Source organism: Bufo gargarizans, chromosome 1 (genome assembly GCF_014858855.1).
Source record: "Bufo gargarizans isolate SCDJY-AF-19 chromosome 1, ASM1485885v1, whole genome shotgun sequence".
Taxonomy (NCBI): Eukaryota; Metazoa; Chordata; class Amphibia; order Anura; family Bufonidae; genus Bufo; species Bufo gargarizans.
Window position 1 is genome coordinate 220645399 of NC_058080.1, and position 18871 is coordinate 220664269.

At 42.6% G+C, this 18871-nt stretch overlaps 1 protein-coding gene across 13 annotated transcripts in view; it reads right to left on the reverse strand.

Moving 5' to 3' along the window:
- ANK2 (ankyrin 2) overlaps positions 1 to 18871 on the reverse strand; it is a 524175-nt gene that overhangs the window by 284210 nt on the left and 221094 nt on the right. For 7 of the 13 annotated variants that reach the window (XM_044301676.1, XM_044301667.1, XM_044301660.1 and 4 more), the window contains exon 1: positions 13340 to 13479. The exons of 1 other annotated variant lie outside the window; for it this stretch is intronic. In XM_044301676.1, coding sequence (XP_044157611.1) covers positions 13340 to 13423 — 84 coding nt within the window. In that variant the 5' untranslated portion in view covers positions 13424 to 13479. Of the gene's footprint in view, positions 1 to 13339; positions 13481 to 18871 lie in introns of those variants that run through there. 5 more of the 13 variants (XM_044301541.1, XM_044301518.1, XM_044301550.1 and 2 more) reach the window with 1 other exon arrangement.

An 18871-nucleotide genomic window follows, 5' to 3' on the forward strand; every position in this document is an offset into this window, starting at 1 on the left:
GCAGGAGGCGCTAGGCCTTATTTGTTTATTTACACAACGATAGATATGTGCTATCCTTTTTGCGGCCCAACAGAACGGACTTATGGATGCGGGCAGTCCCCTGTGTGCTGCCCGCCTGGAAAGGAATGGGTCTGATTTGCAAAAAATCCAGATGTGGACCAAAAATACAGTGGTGTGTGTGAGGCCTAAACCGTTCTGGTTGGTTGCAATATTAGACCTCATCATAAGCTCCCTAGGAAGTGAGCGTCTGAAGAGCGGAAAGATTATAAATCAGAACCCACTAAACCCATGAGAAAGGGAGAATCTGGCCTCTGAGCCAAACATGAGCAAAGCTTTGGAACTATTCTGTACAGACATGGGCACAGTGACCAGTGGAGCAGGTGCTGAAGCCAAGCAGCTGAGGTGGCCCTATCCTCTGCTGTGAGGTAGGTACAGCAACAAGACATAATACAGCATATCTAATATGTGGCAGTATCAGGTTCTCCGTCTATTTCCATGGTTACTGCAATCACTGCGCTATACCTTCTGTACAAATGTGGTTTCTGATCATTAATGACCAGTCTGAGATCTCCAGACACCCAAATGAGCTATATTATACATCTATGCAGTCTACATCTGCCCATCGATGCTTTTAACCATGCAGATGCTGGTTTTGCCCTTGGTCAATGACCAAATGTCAGTGTTTCCTATGACATCTGATTGCTTTGGATTCTTACAACCGCTCTCCAAGCTTATTTCTCCTCACATCACTTCTCAGCTATTGCCAATCTGATTCATTATAGAATTTAATCAGAGATGACCTTGGTGGAGGTTTCCTTTAGGGACTTCCATAACAACAGCACCCATGCAGTCATCTAAATGGTTGCTTCCTCGCCTATAACACAGCACCTTCATACACCTTAGATAGCTGTCAGCTATTCATCCTGACACCCCCATTAACATGCAAGCTTGGTGTGGCTGAGCGTGCGTGTGTCCCCAATAGATAAGGGAAATAACGGAGGTAGGTGGCAGTGGCTTATCTCTCATGAGGACAAAGCAGGGGCGGATTGGCCATAGACATTACAGGGGAATTTCCCGGTTGCCGCCCAAGACCCCATCTCTGCCGCTGGCCGTATACATAATAGGAATCAGGTACTCATATACCCGGCCAAAAACATGCCCTCCTGAATTCCACTATGTCCCACATCTCACCTCCTAGGCCCACTGCTCCATACCTTAATCAGAGACAATTGGAGGAGGAGGAGACCAGAAAATGGCTGCTACTGATGGCCAACATAGAGGGACAGCTTTTCGGACAATATATTGTGGTGCACTGTGGTATATGGTATTTTACCCTATGGTGTTGCTGGCTCCCCTACTATTGTTGCCCTGCCTCCTGTCAATTTAGACCCTCCTACAAATTGGGGCCACTTTTAAGTATTTTTTCCAGGGCCATTTTAGGTTTCCAATCCTCCCCTGGGACAAAGGATTGGACATGTTCAACATGACCTATCCTTCTTTGGCCCTGACATTTGCCTTGAGGTGAGAGTGTGAATACATTCATACATATTAGATGGTCAACCGCTCCCAACGAGATAGTCAGGTTTTGCCAATGTTCATCTAGAATGTATGAACACATTTAAGTAGTATTCATACACTGGTGGTTGTAAGCGGGCATGCACTTTTTATTTTTGTACTAAATAAGAGAAGGAAGAGGAATATAAGGCTACTTTCACACTGGCGTTTTGGCTTTCCGTTTGTGAGATCTGTTCAGGGCTCTCAGAAGCGGTCCAAAACGGATCAGTTTTGCCCTAATGCATTCTGAATAGAAAAGGATCCACTCAGAATGCCTCAGTTTGACTCCGTTACGTCTCCATTCCGCTCTGGAGGCGGACACCGTCTGACAAAACTGAGCCAATCTGTTCTTAGAGGCCAGCTGTTCTGCAAAATACGGAATGCACACGCATGTCATCCGTATTTTTGGTCAATCCATTTTTTGCGGACCGCAAAATACATACGGTCGTGTGCATGAGACCTTAATGAGAGTTTTGCATTGAAATGTTATGCAACATGGAATAGCAATTAGTGTTTAATTTCAGACAACTGCATCTTAATGCAGTGCAATCTGCAGGCAACGTGTTATAGAGCAGGAGATGCTGAGCAGATTGATGTATAGTTTTATGGGAAAAGATTCAGCAAAACTTGTAATTTATGCACTAAAATCTCTGCTCTTTCTGAGCTCAGTAGCTAAGTGGGCATCTTATGAGTGATTGACAGCCTCCTCTGCATAAGTGTGTATATATACACAGATAGCTGTCAATCAGTGGCATACCTTCAATGGAGACAGATTACACAGATGCTATAGGGCCCATGAGAAACGGGGCTGGCACTGAGCTCCTCCCTCTGTTCCCTGCAAGACATGACACTTAGAACTGAGGCTAAAAAATGTAATCTTGGTTTCATCAGACTCCAGACAGGGTTTCATGTGTCTTTTACTTAAGCCCAGATTGGTGGAATGCTGCAGAGATGGTTGACCTTCCGGTAGTTTCTCCCATCTGTGCACAGGATCTTTGGAACTTAGCTAGAGTGACCATTGGGTTCAGGTCACCTCTCTCCAGATTACTAAGTTTGTTGGGGTGGCCAGCTCTAGGAAGACTCCTGGTCGTTACAAACTTCTTCCAATTAAGAATTATGGAAGCCACTGTGCTCTTGGGAACTTCCAGTGCAGCAGAAATTTTTTGTTACCCTTCTCCATGTCAGTGCCTTTACACAATCCTGTCTCTGATCTCTACAGGCAGTTCTTTCCTCATGGCTTGGCTTTTGCTTTGATATGCATTTTTAAATGAGACGTATATAATCAGGGCTGTGTCTTTCCAAATCATGTCTAATTAATTTATCACAGGTGGAGTCCAATCAGGGAGCACAAATATCTCAAAGATGATCAAGATTTTAAGTGTCATAGCAAAGGATCTGGATACTTATGTCCATGTGAAATTGCAGTTTTTCTTTTTTAATACATTTGCCAAAATTTCAAAAATTTTCTTTTCACTTTTTCATTATATGGTATTAAGTGCAGATTAATTGGGGAAAACTTTATATTTTTTTATTTTAGCACAAGACCTCAACATAACAAAATGTGCAAAAGGTGAAAGGATCTGAAGACTTTCCAAATTCATTGCATTTATACACATTGTAAAACCAGTATATGTAAAGTTTTATAATAATGTTCACCTCATTGTTTGACAACACAATTGCATTATATAGGTAGGTAACTTATTTTGAGCACCAACTGGTTTAGCATAGATTATGACAAGATCCCAGCAAAGCTCTTCTGAAGTAGTTACAAACAAATTAATTATAAATGTAAATTAAAGTGGTTCTCTGCGCTCTCCTATATTGATGACCTATCCCCAGGATAGGTCATCAATATCAGTTCGGCGGGGATCTGTCACCCCCACCGATCAGCTGTATGCGGAGACGGCACGCAGTGTGCACATACCATCTCCCATCTCTCTTCGCTTTGCCATAGACAGCAGTCGTGAGCAGGAAGAGAGACGGAAGATAGCATGTGCGCACTGGGGGTCCCTTTTCCTCATACAGCTGATTTGTGGAGGTGCTGGGTGTCAGACCCCTGCCGATCTGATATTGATGACCTATCCTGAGGACAGGTCATCAATAGAGGAAAGGCCGGAGAGCCCCTTTAATGTTTAGTCAGCAATATAAAGAAAAGCACAGATTCTTTACAAACAGACCAAAAATAACAACCAAAGACACTCTGCAGCACATGCCCCCTCATATATTAAACATCACTGTGTGGGTTAATAATTCAAAGTACTTAGGACACACTCCTCACAGCTACGGCATACTGAACCTACAAACACAAGAATGCACGTGACCAAAAATGATCAAAATGTAAAATGCCATTATTGAAGTAAGGCCTCTTTCACACTTGCATTGTCCGGATCCGGCGTGTACTCCACTTGCCGGAATTACACGCCGGATCCGGAAAAACGCAAGTGTACTGAAAGCATTTGAAGACGGATCCGTCTTCAAAATGCGTTCAGTGTTACTATGGCACCCAGGACGCTATTAAAGTCCTGGTTGCCATAGTAGGAGTGGGGAGCGGGGGAGCGGTATACTTACAGTCCGCGCGGCTCCCGGGGCGCTCCAGAATGACGTCAGAGCGCCCCATGCGCATGGATGACGTGCCATGCGATCACGTCATCCATGCGCGTGGGGCGCCCTGACGTCACTCTGGAGCGCCCCGGGAGCCGCACGGATGGTAAGTATGCTGCTTCCCTGCTCCCCCGCTACACTTTACCATGGCTGCCAGGACTTTAGCGTCCCGGCAGCTATGGTAACCACTCTAAAAAAGCTAAACGTCGGATCCAGCAATGCGCCAAAACGACGTTTAGCTTAAGGCCAGATCCGGATCAATGCCTTTCAATGGGCATTAATTCCGGATCCGGCCTTGCGGCAAGTCTTCAGGATTTTCGGCCGGAGCGAAAAGCGCAGCATGCTGCGGTATTTTCTCCGGCCAAAAAACGTTCCGGTCCCGAACTGAAGACAACCTGATGCATCCTGAACGGATTTCACTCCATTCAGAATGCATTAGGATAAAACTGATCAGGATTCTTCCGGCATAGAGCCCCGACGACGGAACTCTATGACGGAAGAAAAAAACGCAAGTGTGAAAGAGCCCTAACCAAGAATATACAAAAACAGTGGGCAACACAATGGTAGGAAAAGATACAAACAAGTGGTATATGTTACAAAAAAGATCCAGTGCAGTACGTGACATGACACCAGTTTGTCACAGAATAAAGTGTATGTTATGAACATGCTTTTTCCGAATCCTAGTCATGGAGAGAATATTGCACATGTACATACCTGGCTCCATACAAGGCTCCATTCACACGTTCGCAATTCTGTTCCGCATTTTGCGGAACGGAATTGCGGACCCATTCATTTCCATGGGGCCACACGATGTGCTGTCCAGATCCGGAAATGCGGATCTGCACTTCTGGATCTGCAGTTCTGTCCTATTCTTGTCCGCAATTTCTATTATAGTGCCGGCAATGTGCCATCTGGAATAATATTGCAGTCAATGTCGGACTGAGGTACTTAGGGCCCACCAGTGTAACTGATTCTGGGGGCCCACCTTAGGGCTCCTGCACACAAACTTATTTTTTTTCCATGTTCGTACCATTCCCTTCACTCTGTGTGCATTCTGTGTCTGTATGTTCGCATGGCCATTCTGCAAAATGATAGATATGTCCTATTATTATCCACATTACAGACAAGAATAGGACTGTTCTATTAGAGGCCGGCTGTTCTGTTCCGAATAATGTGGAACACATACACTCGGTATCCATGTTTTGCGGATCCGCAATTTGCAGACTGCAAAACATCCAATGGTCGTGTTCATGAGTACTCACAGTGATAACAGAAATATTAAAGATGAAGTATGATGGCAGACATTCACAGCAAAATGCACAAACATACATGTGGCAGAATTTACATATATACGGATATCCTGCACTTAAGTCAGTCAGAAACAAGACACATGCAGCGCACACCAATCACTCATTGGGCAGATGTGGGACACAAGACACTTATACATGGGTCAAATGCTGCACATACACCACTGATACATAGAACATAGTTATGCCCTATGGTGTGGAGAGGATAACTTGAAAACCTGGACAACCCCTTTAAATCCTCCACCACTCCACCACCAGTATCTCTTTACATGGCAGCAGGGATGCCTGTAAATATGGAATATCATCACTACCACCATGTAAACCATATGTGTCAATACTGGAGAATGTGACGCACTGTGCAGAATTTTTCGGGCATAAGTCCAACCCCCTTTGCAGGTCATAACCTTTAACAAAGCCCAAGAAAAGGTGCTAGAGGAGCAACGTGAGCAAAGGGCACAAACGGAGGGTCATAACTGAAACAGAGGCATTAGAGTCATCTGAGGTAGGGTAATAGTGGGGATCCTGGAGCAGGGGTAACTGGAGAAGAGGCAATATTAGTGGTGCATTTAGAGTTGGGGCATCTGGAGCTGGGGCACTTATGGAGGTGCACCTAAAGCAGAGGCATTAGGGTCACCTGAGACAGGGTAATAGTTGGGATCCTGGAGCAGCAGCAGGGGTATTAGGGGGGCAACTGGAAAATATGCAATATTAGGGGTGCATTTAGAGTGGGGGTATTGGGGGGCATCTGGAGCTGGGGCACTTATGAGGGTGCACCTAAAGCAGAGGCATTGGGTGAACTTAGGGCAGAGTCCCCCCGATGCCCCTCTGAACTCTGCAGAGAGCAGCACACATACACAGATCTGAGTCTACTATAAACAAATTCCCTATGTCCCCATTACAGTCTCCTACAGCTCACTACTGTCACACACCTGAGAAATCAGCCCAGCACCGCAGAGGAGTCCTTCTCTCCAGTAGCCAGTTTTCTGACAGCAGGGAGGGCAGGAGGATGGCCAGACATGTTCTCTCCTCCTTCACTGCCAGCAGCCCGGAAAGTTTAGAAAATACTGCGGGGCCTCCTGTATAATTTACACCAGTAGGAGGCTGCAACGCTGTGTGATACTACCACCTAGTGGCTACAATAATTATCTCTCCTGACAAACAAGAGAAATAATTACTCCTCCGTCTTATTTCTGGGCGCAGGAGACTGGGGGCCTACGGAGGAATCCCCCGCCTCCCCGGTGGGCCAGTCCGAGCCTGATTGCAGTGGAAGATGGGAGAGACAGATGGTAATCTTATCATAACAAATCTATTGCAACGCTATTGCAGGAGAGGCTTCGTACAGCTGCCCAGTAAACCAGACTGGCCATTTCTCCTTCTGTCACTTTATTGGAGGTAGCCTGTAACCTGTTATATGACATCTTTGATTTTTAACCATGGAATTGACTTTTAGGTTCTGAACTATAAAAATATACCAATTTAGATGAAATAATTTTTCCTAGATACAAAGGACTCCTTTAGGTCTCTTATAATAGCCTTGTCACTGTACGTAATATGTAATGGGTCATTTTGTATACAGCATATATGTAGAATATGTATGTAATGTACAGTATATCATGTGTCTTATACCTTTCCAACATAGTGGGCCCATGCTGTCTAGTTCAGCCTTACATTAGTGGTCAATCCAGTTAGGAGTTGGCACTTGTCCACTGCCAAATTAAATCTTGTAAGGGATTAATGCAACAGCAATTTGGATAACATTTATGATTATTAGCTAGTAAAAGAATGTTCTGACAGGCTTGGAAAATTCCCAGTCTTAGGGCGAGATCTTTCATGTGTACACACCGACCCCCTATGAATGGGGTCCAGCCGACATGATGACATCAGGAGGTGCTAGCTGAAACCATGCTGATTTTCCATTATCAAACTCCTGGTTGTGTTCTATAATGGAAGAATGAAATATATTCTACAGTATATAAAAGTAACAACCCCAGATTATAATCAATGGATTGCCAGTTCTGAGGCATAACAGTGAAAGGGTGCACCCGAGCCAAGCTAGTGGAACTAATGCCAGATATTTAGGCTTCCTATTGATGTGCAGGGAAGCAGAAAAGAAACTGCTGAGCCCATGTGAGCAGGCAGGGGGCTGTCAGAAGGAAATATTACACTCAAAGATGAAGTGATGAGGGACTGTTAACCATTTCCTGCCTTCTGTATATTATAACCTGATTTGTACACATGAAATGCACTGGAAAGCTCATCTGAGGCTAGCTTCCTACCATGCTTGGTCTGAAAACCTGACAGTATACACTTGAGACAAATTGATGCAGCCTGTCAACAAGGTCTCCACATATATCCATGTTTGGCATCCATTTGACAGATCCGTTTAGATTTTTTAGCCGGTTCATGACCACCCGCCGTATATTTAAGGCAGGCGGCCCAGGTCTCTAAAGCCTGCGCCATTGTATATTAACAGCACAGGCTTTAGCAAAGAAAGCAGGGGACCCAAGAGAGAATATAGGAGAGGTTCACTGCTTCTGTCTTCTCTATTTGCTCATTGCTGTGCTGAATGAGTGCGGCCCCAGCAGAAAAGAATATTGTAAAAAGAAAAAAAAGACCCCCAACGGTATTTCCTGATTTTTGAAGGACAGAGTATAAAAAAAAGTTAAAACAAATATAAAATATAAAAAATAACCAGTCCCTCAAAAAAAATAAAACACAGATGCAAATCATTTTCGCACCGCCAGCCAACTTGATTATTCAAAACCGGACACGTAATTTAGTAAATTGATATGGTAAATTGACAATCGCAAAAAAAGTCTATTTAAGAGTAATATAATTAGTGGAAGAGATAGCTAAATCGTAAAGGCATATTGTCTGTGAAGGTTCTGATTTATCCAGGTCTTTACAGATGTAAAAGCATATTTTTTGCAATTTTTAAAAAAAGTATAAGCCTAATAGGAGCACATTTATTAAGACAAGCGTTTTAGACACCAGTCTTAATAAGCCCCTGCGCTGAGGCACCCACCTCTAGATCACTTCGGCATTTCCACCACCGATTCTAAATGTAACACAGCTTTCTTACTGTCTTACATTTAGACCATTTTCTATGCCTAAACCAGGCATAGAAAATGATGAATGAGAGGGGCCTGCCCGTCCCCGTTCCTGCCCACGCCACGCCCACTTTTTTAGACCTGGTGTGAGTGGGGAAGAAGTCTCAGATTCTGTCGCAACATGGCGTGCGACAGAATCTGCACCAGATCGCGTATATCTGTTCGTAAATGACCCCCAATGAGTCTACACAAAAAGGCCTAAATTATCTGCATAAAAATAATGACTAGAAACCTGAATCTTTCCTGAAAATATAGGTAGAAAAATATAATGTCACTAGACCAACAAATAAAAAGCTTATAGTAATTAAACTAACGTGTGAAAAAACATTTCTAAACAGGATCTGGTCCTGATGACCAAAACTGCCCTGGTGCTGAACCCGTTAAAAGAGAGTTGAATGCTGCTAATTCCTCGGATGGATCCAAACGTACATCGTGCAATCATATACTAGATACATCTGCAGCTGGCTACCCTAAAGGGTTGGCCCATCTTGCACTTTGGTGGCATATTGCTAGGATATGCCACCAATGCCCAATAGATGTGGATACCACCTATCTCTAGAATGGGACCTCCAAATTGAAAGAGGGCACGGCCACCTTCTATTCACTTCTATGGGAATGCCAAAAATAGCCAAGTGCTCAGTTATTTCCAAGACTCTCATAGAGATGAATAGAGAGGTGGCCGTGCTTGCAGAGCGCGCTCTTCACTTCCATAGGAGTTCCGGAAGAAGCGAAGCATGCTCGCTCGGCTCTTTTCAAAACTCCTATAGAAGTGTATAGACAGCACGCCGTGCATGTGTTATGCGCTATCCTTCACTTTGGGGGCCCCATTCAAGCGCCGCACCTATCAGACATTGGTGGCATGTCCTATCAATTAGCCATCAAAGTGCAAGAAGGGCCAACCCCTTTTAAGGGGTTCACCTAAAGTAATATGCTGCAGAATATGAAATAACACTTTTTTTTTAAAACAGTCAACTGTTAAAATCCCCAAGAGCACCAATTCTATGTTCCTCTAACCTCATAGTCTCTGTTTACATCCCAGCAGCACTGATGTGATGTATTGGCGTGTGATCAATGCGGCCAATCACTGGCCAGGGTGATGACATAAGTATGGCACATGACCATTGAACCCAGTTACTGAATCACTTCTGGCATGTAACCAAAGATTGGCGCTGGAGTAGCAGACGGTATAACAGGGGAGTAAGGTTTTTTTTTTAAAATTTTATTCCATATTCTACTGGAATTCTGCAGTACAAAAGTAACAATGACCATATGCAGAACCGGCACTTGTATCCAAACTGATGATACATACTACACATCAATGGGGAATCTTCACTGATATTTCTGGAAATTATATTTGTGTAAACAGTCTGACATCAGAATATACTCATCTGCCATATAGCATATTGTGACTGTTGCCCGGGCACAATACTAGGGGGTTTGCTATATTTTCCTGTAGAGGAGGGAACTTTGTGGGCTCCGTTTTAAGGATAGATCAGGTGGGTCCCACACCTATTGGACATTGGGGGCATATCCTAGCAATATGCCCCCAATGTCCAAGATGGAACAACCCCATCAACTTCTAGCAGACTGAGTCTATGTTGTAGTGTCGGAGACATTATAGTCCACTAAGTAGTCCTGGAGGAGAAAGAAAAATGGGCCTACCCTGTTCTGGCATCACTAACGCTGTGATCCTTCAGTACAATAAAATGGCCCAAATCATCCAAGACTTTTATCTCATGTGCACAGACTGAACGGAGAATGTCTCTTGCTTTGGAGGACCAGGCATGTCCATGCATTACATTGACAGTCCATTGTTTTCATTGGCTTCTCCCATAAATTACAGCTGATCATTGAGGGTCCCAGCAGTGAGAAGGTCTGCGATCAGCTTACCATTGGGAAATCTTCAAGAAAGTGGCAGAGAAAGAAAACCTACAAACTACATTCACACTGATAATGTTTATCATAAGCACAATGCCAAAGAGGAACATACAAAGTGTTTGTGAATGAGAAGAGGCGTTTACGATCTGCAAAGACCTTCATAGCAGATGCTATACATACAGATACATATTTGATGAGCATTGAATATTGCCCATATACAATGTATGGATCTAAATGAAAGACTCCATCAACAGATGGAAAGTTCAGTCTACAAAGTCCAAGTGTTGTTAAAGTGAGAAGAAGATAGGATTCAGTTGACCGCTTCCAAAAGTGGCATTTAATGCCTGCTGATGCTGGTTTGTGCTTGCTATCAGGAGAATGCTTGCTGTCAGGCTCAGAATATGGAATAGTATAGGCCGTCATTTATTCCATCCAAAACTTCTGGCCAGGTTTACACGGTTAAAAAAAAATCCATACACACAGGTTTTCATGTCAAAGAGTAATGTTTGTCAACCAGGTGCCATTGGGTTCCCATTGTACATGATAGATGCCACCAGACATCAAGAGATGGAAGAGATGCAGTAAAGTGTTTATGCATTGCCATGATCAGCCAAAATGACTCAATATAATTACCGCAAGGTACACATTTTCACAGAGGTTTAAAAAAAACGTTACCGTCACCAGCTTCACACAATGTTAAAACCAGTTAGCCAGTGGTCTACAGGCCTGGAGGCAACCCTAAGATCAACACACATAGGACACTCTACTCTGTTGGCCAAACACTGGTGGCTATGGATAGTACCGTTTGAGGCGGGATGTGAAAACTGTTCAGCATTTTTTTACACCCTCTTTAATTACACTACCACCATATTAGAAATCTATGTCATCCAAATCACAAGCACAGCCTCAGACGGTGTCCATATTTTGGTCCTCAAAAAACGAATCCACGGCTAGCTTCTATGTGCATTCCATATTTTTCCCATCCCCAATAGAAAGGGCTATTCTCATCTGCAATTTGCAGATCCTCAAAAAAATAAAAATAAAATGATGTTTGCTTGACCCCATAGAAAGGAATGGGTCAAACAGTACACTAAAGAAAAATACGGTGGTGTGCACGAGCCCTAAGGCTATGCTCACACGATGCTATCTTGCTGCATTTTGGAATATTAGATATTCCATTAATGCTATTTCATACACACCTATGTGATTTTTGAAAATAGACATCTGCTTTTATTGGATACATCATCGTTTCCATGAGGTGCGGCCTAGCTTGTCCTAAAACAGACATGGCACACATTACTAAGTCCCCCTTGATTGTCTAATTAGTAAGAAAGTGCTTCTCTATAACGGCCCCCCGAGGAGAAGGCATTCGTTACAGGACTGAATTGTGATGACAAGTAAATGACTGTTTGCTCTTGTTAGAAAAACAATATGTTGTCTAAATGGAAACATTAAAATACGAACTTCTCATTGATATGTAATAACCATGTTATAAAGATATTATCTGATACATTTCTTCCCTGGATATAATAACCTATAGACACTTATTCCAATTAGGACCAGCACCACTACAGCACCTCCACCTACTCCAAACCACCATCAAAATTCTACAATTTTCTAATTTGTAAATGTTCCAAAAATTTAAAGATGGTTGAAATGGCAATCCAATGTTCCCAATATCCCAATCAAAATAAAACATATCAATACAATGTCAAATCTGTGGAAACAACCATAAGCAGTGAAGAATCTGACGTCTCTGCCAGTAATCCAGGCAAGAAGAATCCAGCACAAGGAAATAGGTCAAAACTCAAAGTGTAAAATAATCATTTTTCATTAATTGAGCGGCACGGTTTTAGGTGGTTTACTAGGAACATATTGATCAGGAATTCACCAATCAAGCTACTCTATAGATAGGGTTTTATTTACCATATGAAATTTTCTCTCGTTTTGGGTCATAATCTGCAGCACGGTAGTAGTAGAGATACAGTAGGCACAATTGTACCTAGAAGAAGGGGATAAACACTGCCCTCATTGCCAACCACTGACCAATACAAGGCCGTGTGCTAGCTTGTAAATGTCAGAGGATCCTTTACTAATTTGGTTCCTGAGCTACAAGCCCATGGTCTGTCAGTTATCTAAGGTGGGTTACAGGGGTGTATTCACACACGGCAGATCAGCAGCCAAAAAATGTGTGCAAATTTCCTATTTATCTGAATAGGACTTGCAAAAAATCATGTACAAGCAATTTCTGCAAAAAAATCAAAATAAATCTGCCTTGCATGAATATGCCCTACAGATTCCCCACCGCCTTGATTCTCCGACCATATGAAGTGGACATACAGTATGTACAGCCTCAGACTCCTAAGTAAAGGGTGTGGCCACAGCGCAGGGCATTACATTGTCTACCACGGTTAGTATTCTGTAACCCCTTTTCTGGGCTCAGATGATACCTTTCGTTATGACTGCAGACAGTTCCCCTGTACAGATGTAGCAGAGCTGTCTGGGGTGCATGACTTTAGGTGGCGAGATAACTTTGGAGATACGCTACGTTGTCCAAAATGACAACCTCAGCTTTGCAAAGGTGACAGACTCAGCTCTGCTACATCAAGAGAGATTGTAATAAATAAAAGCAATATGCATGTCCTATAGACAAATCCTAACTGAGCAAACAGATGAGGAGGAAACTAAGCAGTGGGTCACGGCCATGAGCTCCATCCATCCGATGAACCTACGCCACTCACAATGGTGCTCGGTGCCATGTAAACAGTGGCGAGCCCTGGGAGCGAAGCAAGCTCTGCTTCCCTGACACGCCTAACGGAGCAGCCTGCGTGCATCCCTGGGCAGCATGCTTCCACCAGGCACGGGTGGCCTTCTACATCCACATGTTACCTTTCTGGGTCTTTTCCTCCTCAAGTTGGTGCCATTGTGCTTCTCCCCTCCATCTGTTTTCTGCGTACTGTCCTCGTTCATCATTTTAAACCAGTTTCCCCCGACAAGAGCCTTGCCATTAAAGCCTCTCCACAGCACGGACCACTGTGTCGCTGACTAGAATGGAGACTGGGGAGGGGGGAAGAGGAGGAGAAGCAGCGACGTTGCCATGGCAGCGCCTGCCACAAATGTTTATCTGCTGGCATTGTTAAATCTGATTCAACCAATTACCAACAAAGGAGGACCCTGCAGAAGTGCACCCAGAAGGGCACCCACTGGTGACCACTACTAATTCCTGACAATCTACCAGTAAGCAAGGAAAACCCGAGCATAAAGCTTGTAGAAAGGGACTTCTCTAATTAGGGCTGTACAATGGGTTTTAGATGACCACTGAATAAATGGTTAACTGGATGAATCCTGTGACTGAGTGCAATCAGAATGACAGTGTACAGCTGCTAAATAGATGGATGGATAGATAGATAGATATAGATATGAGATAGATAGATAGATAGATAGATAGATATACATGAGATAGATAGATATGAGATAGCTAGATAGATGGATAGATAGATATGTGATAGAGTGATATAAAATAGATAGATAGATCGATAGATATGAGATAGATAGATAGATAGATAGATAGATAGATAGTACAGGTAGATAGATAGATAGATAGATAGATAGATAGATAGATAGGAGATAGATAGAGAGATAGATAGATAGATAGATACAGGATAGATAGATAGATAGATATGAGATATGAGATAGATAGATAGATAGATATACATGAGATAGATAGATATGAGATAGCTAGATAGATGGATAGATAGATATGTGATAGAGTGATATAAAATAGATAGATAGATCGATAGATATGAGATAGATAGATAGATAGATAGATAGTACAGGTAGATAGATAGATAGATAGATAGATAGATAGATAGATAGGAGATAGATAGAGAGATAGATATAAGACAGATAGATACGAGATAGATATAAGATAGATAGATATGAGATAGATAGATAGATATGAGATAGATATAAGAGAGATAGATATAAGATAGATAGATAGATAGATAGATAGATATGAGAGAGAGATAGATAGATAGATAGATAGATAGATAGATAGATAGATAGATACAGGATAGATAGATAGATAGATATGAGATATGAGATAGATAGATAGATAGATAGATATACATGAGATAGATAGATATGAGATAGCTAGATAGATGGATAGATAGATATGTGATAGAGTGATATAAAATAGATAGATATATCGATAGATATGAGATAGATAGATAGATAGATAGATAGTACAGGTAGATAGATAGATAGATAGATAGATAGATAGATAGGAGATAGATAGAGAGATAGATATAAGACAGATAGATACGAGATAGATATAAGATAGATAGATATGAGATAGATAGATAGATATGAGATAGATATAAGAGAGATAGATATAAGATAGATAGATAGATAGATAGATAGATAGATATGAGAGAGAGAGATAGATAGATAGATATGAGATAGATAGATAGATAGATATGAGATAGATAGATAGATAGATAGATAGATAGATATACATGAGATAGATAGATAGATATGAGATAGCTAGATAGATGGATAGATAGATATGTGATAGAGTGATATAAAATAGATAGATAGATAGATAGATAGATAGATAGATAGATAGATAGATCGATAGATATGAGATAGATAGATAGTACAGGTAGATAGATAGATAGATAGATAGATAGGAGATACCGTAGATAGATAGAAATTAGATAGATAGATAGATAGATAGATATGAGATAGATAGATAGATAGATAGATATAAGATAGATATAAGATAGATATGAGATAGATAGACAGAGAGTACAGATAGATAGATAGATAGATAGATAGGAGATACCGTAGATAGATAGAAATTAGATAGATAGATATGAGATAGATAGACAGAGAGTACAGGTAGATAGATAGACAGATATGAGATAGATAGATAGATAGATATGAGATAGATAGATATGAGATAGATAGATATATATGAGATAGATAGATAGATAGATATGAGATAGATAGATATGAGATAGATAGATATGAGATAGATAGACATAGAGTATAGATAGATAGATAGATAGATAGATAGATAGGAGATAGGCAGATAGATTTTAGATACATAAACAGATGAATACATAGATATGAGATAGATAGATAGATGAGCAATACATTCTAGATAGATAATAGATACATAAATATTAAAGAGATACATACATGCATAAATACAAAGATGATAGATAGATAGATTATAGATATATATTAAAATAGATGATAGAAAATGTATAGTTAAATAGATATGCATAGATAAATAGGAGATAGATGAATAGATAGAATTATAGATAGCTAGATAGATAGATAATACATACATAGAGAGACATAGGTATGAGATAGGTAGATTCTAGATAGATAGATAGGTAGATGGATAGATAGGTAGGTAGATAGATAGATGGATAGATATGTGATACATAGATAGACATAGACAGTGGCGCACATTGAGCAGTAAGGGCCCCATAGCAGACCCCACACACAGGACAGAAGGGTTTCCGCGTAAACCCCTTTTCAATGACCCTTGGGCCATTTCTCCACTGCCTCATTTGCTGAAAGTTGTTCTTTTAGAGGGTAGAGTCCTGACCAATCCCAACTAAGACCGGGCCCCCTCTTGCCCTGGGCCCCATAGCAGTCGCCTGGTCTGCCGCTATGGTAGTTACACCCCTGGACATAGATATGAGACAGGCAGATAGATTCTAGAAAGATAAATAGATGAATACATAGATATGAGGCAGATAGATAGATACGAGAGTGCTACATGATAGATAGATAGATAAATATGAAATAGATAAATACATCAATACATAGATTATATAGCGATAGATATATTAAACATATATGATAGATAGATAATGTATAGTTAAATAGATATGCATACATAAATATGAGATAGATGACAGATGCATAGATAGACAATAGATAGATGGACAGATAGACAATAGATAGATAGATAGATAGATATACTGGCACACATTATAAGAGAGTATCTTTTGTACTGGCACACATAAGGGGTATTTACAGTGCCTTGCAAAAGTATTCACCCCCCTTGACTTTTTTCTTATTTTGGTGCCTCACAACCTGGAATTAAAATGGATTGTTCGAGGATTTGCATTTTTTATGTTTGCTTTTTTATTGTAAAGCAAACAACAAATAGGACAAAATAACAGAACAAGTCAATGTGCATAACTATTCACCCACCTAAAGTGAATACTTTGTAGAGGCACCTTTTGCGGCAATCACAGCTTCAAGTTGCTTTGGATAAGTCTCTATGAGCTTGCCACATCTTACCACTGGGATTTTTGCCTATTCCTCCTTGTAAAACTGCTCCAGCTCCTTCAACTGGGATGGTTTGCGCCTGTAAACAGCAATTTTTAAAGGGCATCTGTCACCCCCCCCAAAAGTCATTTTAAATTTTTGTGCTAATTAAAATCCTTATAGTGCGATTATTTAATATATAGGGCTTTTACCCTTTTCTGTTGTCTAGTTTCTTTAAAAACCGCACTTTTGGGGGGCGTGGCTTCGGCATGGCGGCGTGAAGACGTGAGTTAGGAGAGCTCCGTGACCAGCCTCAGGAGAACCTAAGAAGACCGCTTCCCTGCCAGCCTTTCTTGGCCATGACTAAAGGGAGACGATCGAAGAGTCAGCCCACGGTCCCTCCTGAACAGTCTATCGGCCGCTTCCTCCGATCCACCCAGCAGGACGGCCTGACTCACCCGCAATGGCCGCGACTCCAGCGTCTCTGCGCCCAACAGCACAGCCGTTCTCAATGGCGCCGGCAGCGGAGCCTACCCACACACAAGAGCGGCACCCGGGCGGTGCAACCACCTATTGCACGGCTCCTACCTTGCTGAATCCAGAGGCCCATCCGACTCCTCCAGGGCGCCAAGCTGCACCGCCTCAGCAGGATCGTGCAGGTACCGTCACTCAGGCCGTTTTGAGGCCTACTGAAAATGAGGGCCTGCGAGCTGCTACCGCCTCTCCATGCGTGGCAGGCCGAAATACGACTGGGCCTGGGCAGCTTCTAGAAAGGGACGCTGTTTATGTGAACTCCCCTGCTGCCAGCTCCCCAAGGGGTTCTCTGGGAGATAAGGGGCCACCCTGGATATCCGCTATCCACACTCAGGGTCACATGGGGCCCATTCCAGCTTCCCAATCTCTCAGCCAGAGTATACCGGGCATCTTTTCTACGTTGCCGCAGCACTCAGAAGAGCCACAGGGGTCCTCCCTACCCCCACCCTCCATTGACCGCACACTGGCAGAACTGTGGGAAATGATAAGGGCTTTACCGACGAAATCTGATCTGGAGGCACAGGTGGCCCGTATTGAGAACAAGCAGGCTCAGGCCATACAAGCGGTCCGAGATGACGTCCATCACTTAGATGACCGCTTATCCTCGCTAGAAAATCGCTATGCAAATACTGCCTCTATGGTTCATTCCCACTCGGAGATATTATCTGCACATGCTTCTCAAATACAGGACTTCTCTCTGCACCTCGACGATGTGGAAAATAGAGGTCGCCGGAATAATATTAAGCTACGTAACATCCCAGAATTTATTCCCAACGACCAGCTATACTCCACCGTGGTCGACATTTTTAACTCAGTCTTGGACAATCCTCCTCATACCAAGATTGAGCTGGATAGAGTTCACAGAACCGCAGGACCCAGAAATCGTGATGGGGAGAGACCACGAGATGTCATATGCCGGGTTCATTTTTACACAATCAAAGAACGTATCCTACGAAAAGCTTGGGAAAAGAAGGAGCTCTACTTTGAAGACACACCGATTACTATCCTTCCTGATGTATCTCGCCTAACCTTATCGATGCGAAGAATGGTTAGGCCCCTGCTAGAAGCAATTAAAGACGCAGGAGCATCCTACCGATGGGGTCATCCATTTCATATTATTGTCCGGTACTCCAATGGCCAAACAATGCAGGTCCGTTCTCCGGCGGATCTGCCGGAACTGTTCAGATTTCTCGACGTCCGTCCCTTCACAGTTCCTGACTGGACATTGCCTCCTTTCCTACAAGGACTGCCACAAGATCCGGATTTCCCGCAAAGAAGATCATCCACCTCCCCGAGACGGGCATCTCCGGGCCGTTCCAGCTCGCACCGTGACCATCGCTCCAGATCGCAAAACCAACCTCCACGACGTCTTCCTCCACCTCCTCGCTGATCCTCCTTTGTTGGCCTTTACTACTGGGACTCTGTGTTGGTATTATTGAAAGGGGCTCGACTGAGTCGCTCTCCATGTCTTTCATTGGTCATGGATTCATAGGGTCTTAGGGTAGTCCTAATATTTCCTCTCAAGTGCTTTTTGGCTTTCCCCTGTGCTAATTTCTCTCCCTCTCTCTGGGGAGTTTCTACTCCTATCTTTAT